Source organism: Nothoprocta perdicaria, unplaced genomic scaffold, assembly GCF_003342845.1.
Source record: "Nothoprocta perdicaria isolate Ctin4 unplaced genomic scaffold, notPer1 scaffold_482, whole genome shotgun sequence".
NCBI classification, from domain to species: Eukaryota; Metazoa; Chordata; class Aves; order Tinamiformes; family Tinamidae; genus Nothoprocta; species Nothoprocta perdicaria.
In genome coordinates, this window is record NW_020455735.1 from 152095 (window position 1) to 156140 (window position 4046).

Genomic DNA, 4046 nt, shown 5'->3' on the forward strand with positions numbered 1-4046 from the left:
TCGTTTGGCCCCTCTCGGCCGCCGTATGGGCAGCGGGCCGCTCTGCACAGGGTGGTTCCTTCTCGCGGAGAACCCCTTCCATTGGCCTCTCTTGCTGTCAATCACGGATAAACAGGGCTGGTCCCGCCCTCTCCTCGTTAAAGCACTCCCCAACCGGGCAGGAGTGACAGCGGAGATGACCAATGGCAACGCGGGAAGGCGCTTGGGGGCGGGGCCACGAGCAGAAGCCGCGCCCCCACCGCTCCTTCAACAGGCCGGAGTGACAGCGGGAACAGCCAATCGCCACGAGAGGAGCGGATGAGGGCGGAGCTGCGACCTGAGCGACAGCGCGATGGACCAATGGTGTGGCCGGGACGGGAGAGGGGCGGGGTCGGTCCCCGTGCCAGTGGCGCCTGGGGTCGGTTCGTGTCCCGGTGCTGGAAATATTTGGGCTCATTTCGTGGGATTTGGGGGTTCTTGGGGCTGCACCTGAACATTTTGGGCTCGTTTCATGGGATTTGGGGGTTCTTGGGGCTGCACCCAAACATTTTGGGCTCGTTTCATGGGATTTAGGGGTTCTTGGGGCTGCACCCGAACATTTTGGGCTCGTTTCATGGGATTTGAGGGATTCTTGGGGCTACGTCCAGATATTTTGGGCTCGTTTCATGGGATTTAGGGGTTCTTGGGGCCGCACCTGAACATTTTGGGCTCGTTTCATGGGATTTGGGGAGTTCTTGGGGAGGCACTCGAATATTTTGGGCTCATTTCATGGGATTTGGGGAGTTCTTGGGGCCGCACCCGAACATTTTGGGCTCGTTTCATGGGATTTGGAGGGTTTTTGGGACTGCTCGACGGAGCCTTCGTCGCCCTCAACGGCCTCGCCGTGGACGTCCTCCGGAAGGCCTGCGCCGCTCCGCCACTTCCCGGCGTTCTCCAGGCGGGAATGCCCGCGCGCCGTGGCTCCCGCTGCTCCCGGCCCTCGCCCGGCTCCTCCAGGCGTTCCCGGCCTTGAAGGCCTCCTTGTCCCTTCCCAGCCCGCCCGTTCTCCTGCAGCAGTGGCCCCCACGCCGTGACGTGTCCCTTTGCTTGGAGAGATGGAGGACGAGTCTCTCGTCTTGCGTCCCCAGGGTGCTGAGTTGGGTGCAAGGCCTGAAGAGCAGAGCCCAAGGACTCTGTCCGCTGCCCCAGCTCCGTCTGGGCGATGGGAAAAGGCTCCCGTGGATCCTGGAGATCTCCGAGAAGCTTCTGGGGTGGGAGGACTTCACCTGGCTGCCCGCTTTGGTTTTGTGTCCTCTGGGGTGTGAGAAGGGCCCTTCCGAGACCAGACTCGTCAAGACCAAGACCAGGCCTAGAAAAACTCGTGATCAGGCAAGTCCTGCTCTCCTCCTGCTGCTCACAGCCTTCCAGAAGCCAGAGAATTGAATCCTATCTCCCGAGTTCAGGGCACCTGGGGATGCTTATCGCCCGCTTATCGAACCTACATCCCCTGCATCATCTTGGTTCCTTCTGGTAGCCCGAAAAAGCTCTTGGAATTAATGTAAACCCGGCCATTGCTGCAGCAAATTGCAGCAGATCCGTGGCTCTCCTATGAAAGGAATCCCCAAAATGGTCAGGTCCGCCCCAAAAGTGCCTTGCCCTTGGCTTTGGTGATGTCCTGCTCCAATATTGACACAAGCACACCCTGTTTTGAGGAGGACTTTGCCCGGGCGTGGTGAGAAAGCTGCATTTCCACCCTCCAAACCTGCCTCCGTGCGGGGAGCCGCCAGGAGCAGGAGCTCGGGAAGCCGCCCGGGATGAGCTCCCTTTTTGTGCGGACCGTGGCCGTGGAGATCGCCAACAAGACGCGGAGCGTCACGCTGCACTCCCCCAGGTGACGCGGTGATGAGGAGCGGGGAGGGTCCCGGGATGCAGCGAGGGTTGGAGGTGGAGGTGTTGCCGGAGGGCTCCTACGCCCCCCCATGCCCGAGTGTTTCCCTTGGGGCATGAAAATAAGGTTGGAAGGGACCTCTAGAGATCATTGAGTCCAACCTTCCTGGTGTTGAAGGTTGGAAGGGACCTCTAGAGATCATCGAGTCCAACCTTCCTGCTCCAGCAGGGACACCCAGAGCACGGGGCACAGGGCGGCGTCCAGGTGGGTTTGGAGACCTCCACAGAAGGAGACTCCCCAGCCTCCCTGGGCAGCCTGCTCCAGGGCTCGGGCACCCTCCCAGTGCAGAAGTTCCTCCTCACCTGGAGATGGAACCTCCTGGGTTTCAACTTCCACCCATTGCCCCTTGTCCTGTCCCTGGCCACCACTGAGAAGAGCTTGGCCCCTTCCTCCCTACATCCCCCTTCATGAACTTCCCCATGTTGATGAGATCCCCTCTCAACCTTCTCCAAGGCCCAACTCACTCAGTGTCTCCTCATATGAGAGATGCTCCAGACCCTTCATCATCTTCGTTGGAGATGATGAAGCTCCAACAAAGCTGGATGTGGAGCTAGGAGCTCCACATCCCTCTTATACTGGGGAGCCCAGAACTGCCCCCAATACTCCAGGTTTGGCCTCACCAGAGCTCAACTTCTCAAGCTCAACTTTCCTCCTCAACTGTGCTGTCCTTGCAGGAGCTACTGCTACAGCGGCTACAGTTACATCCCACCCGCGCCCAAAATCCCCCCAGGAGCCACGGAGAGCTGCCAGTTTTCCAACAGAGCGCTGAGCTTCCGGGGCAGTGTGGGAGTGCTGGTCTACGAGGCGGACACCTTCACGCTGGCCATCCTCTTCTCCAACCCCTACGACTACAACATCTTCCCCCTGGAGATCGCCCTGGAGATCTCCGCGAGCAAAGCCCACCTCGGCAGCTTGCAGGACGTCTATAAGAGGATGTACAACGGCGTGCCCGCTTGCGACGCCGCCTTCCAGCAAGCCCGTCTCCACGCGTGCCAGGAGACCCTCGCGGTTTCTGCCAACCACGTGCAGGTCATGGCCACCATGTCCACCTCTAGCGACGCCGTCATCAAGGTCGTTGTGGAGGATCAAGGTTGTCCCCCTCCATATTCAGAGCTTGCTCTGTCTGGTATCTTCGGGCCGCAGCAGCCTCGGCCGAAGAATTGGAAGAACGTGATCAAAGGCAAGACTGGCAGGTGAGCTGGGCTCTCTGTTTTGGTTCTTGCTTTCGATGCCAGCGTGTTGGTTCTTGCTTTCGATGCCAGGCAGCGTGTTGCCCTCAATAAAGAAAACCACGTGTGCATCTCAACTGGTGTCGCGTCGCTTGAAGATGAGCGACTCGGAAAGCCGTGGAGAAGGGGGGATGTAGGGGACATGGAAAACCGTGGAGGAGGGAGGATGCGTCTCTCTCCTCCTCACTGTTTGGAGGGTTCCTGGTGAGCAATGAGGCTTGGAAGCGGGTTGGGGGCTTCCAACCCTTGGGAACACAAGGGTTGGGTGGGCTTGGAGAGGCTTGGGAGCTTGCCCGAAGGAAAACTCCCCCCGTAAGGTGTTCTCTTTGGTGGGAATTGCTGCTTAGTTTCTGTTAGGATGCTTCTCCAAGCTCCATGAACAAGATGCTCCTTGAGCCCTACGTTGAACAGCCCGTCCTTCCTGCCCCATCCACCATGTATTTTGGAGATGAGGAGCTGGTGAAACTGGAGTAGCTCCAGCCAGCTCCTAGAAGCCACAGGCGGGTACCTTTTGGGCAAAATTATTTTATTTTAATCGAATTCTCTTTTTTTCAATCCTCTTATTTATTTTGAATTTTCTTTTATTTCTTTACCTCTTCCCCTTTCTTCCTTGTGCGTCAAAGGAGGAGAGCCCAGCTCCGGGCTTCCTTCTGCGCTGTTGCTTATCTCTGTTGCTTATCTGATGTGGTGGTTACCGCGGCGTGTGTCACCTCCAGCTGTGGCACACTGTGCCCAGCTGAGGTCTTGCGGGCAGAGGTGAGGGCAGGATGAGGTCTGGCCAGCTTTGTGGCGAAGGAGGGCACAAGAACGCTCTGAAATGCAAATCTTAGCCCCCGTTTTTTTCCCCCCCTTCCTTCCCCTTCCCCCCCTCTTCTTTTTTCTCCTTTCTCCCCTCCTCTTTTTTCTCCTTT

General features: G+C 58.1%; 1 protein-coding gene across 1 annotated transcript in view; it reads left to right on the forward strand.

Moving 5' to 3' along the window:
• The first annotated feature begins 1099 nt into the window (after nucleotides 1-1099).
• The window catches only part of LOC112954074, a 3913-nt gene continuing 966 nt past the window's right edge, over nucleotides 1100-4046 (forward strand). The window contains exons 1-2 of the mRNA XM_026047221.1: nucleotides 1100-1849; nucleotides 2581-3099. Coding sequence (XP_025903006.1) covers nucleotides 1773-1849; nucleotides 2581-3099 — 596 coding nt within the window. The 5' untranslated portion in view covers nucleotides 1100-1772. The remainder of the gene's footprint in view (nucleotides 1850-2580; nucleotides 3100-4046) is intronic.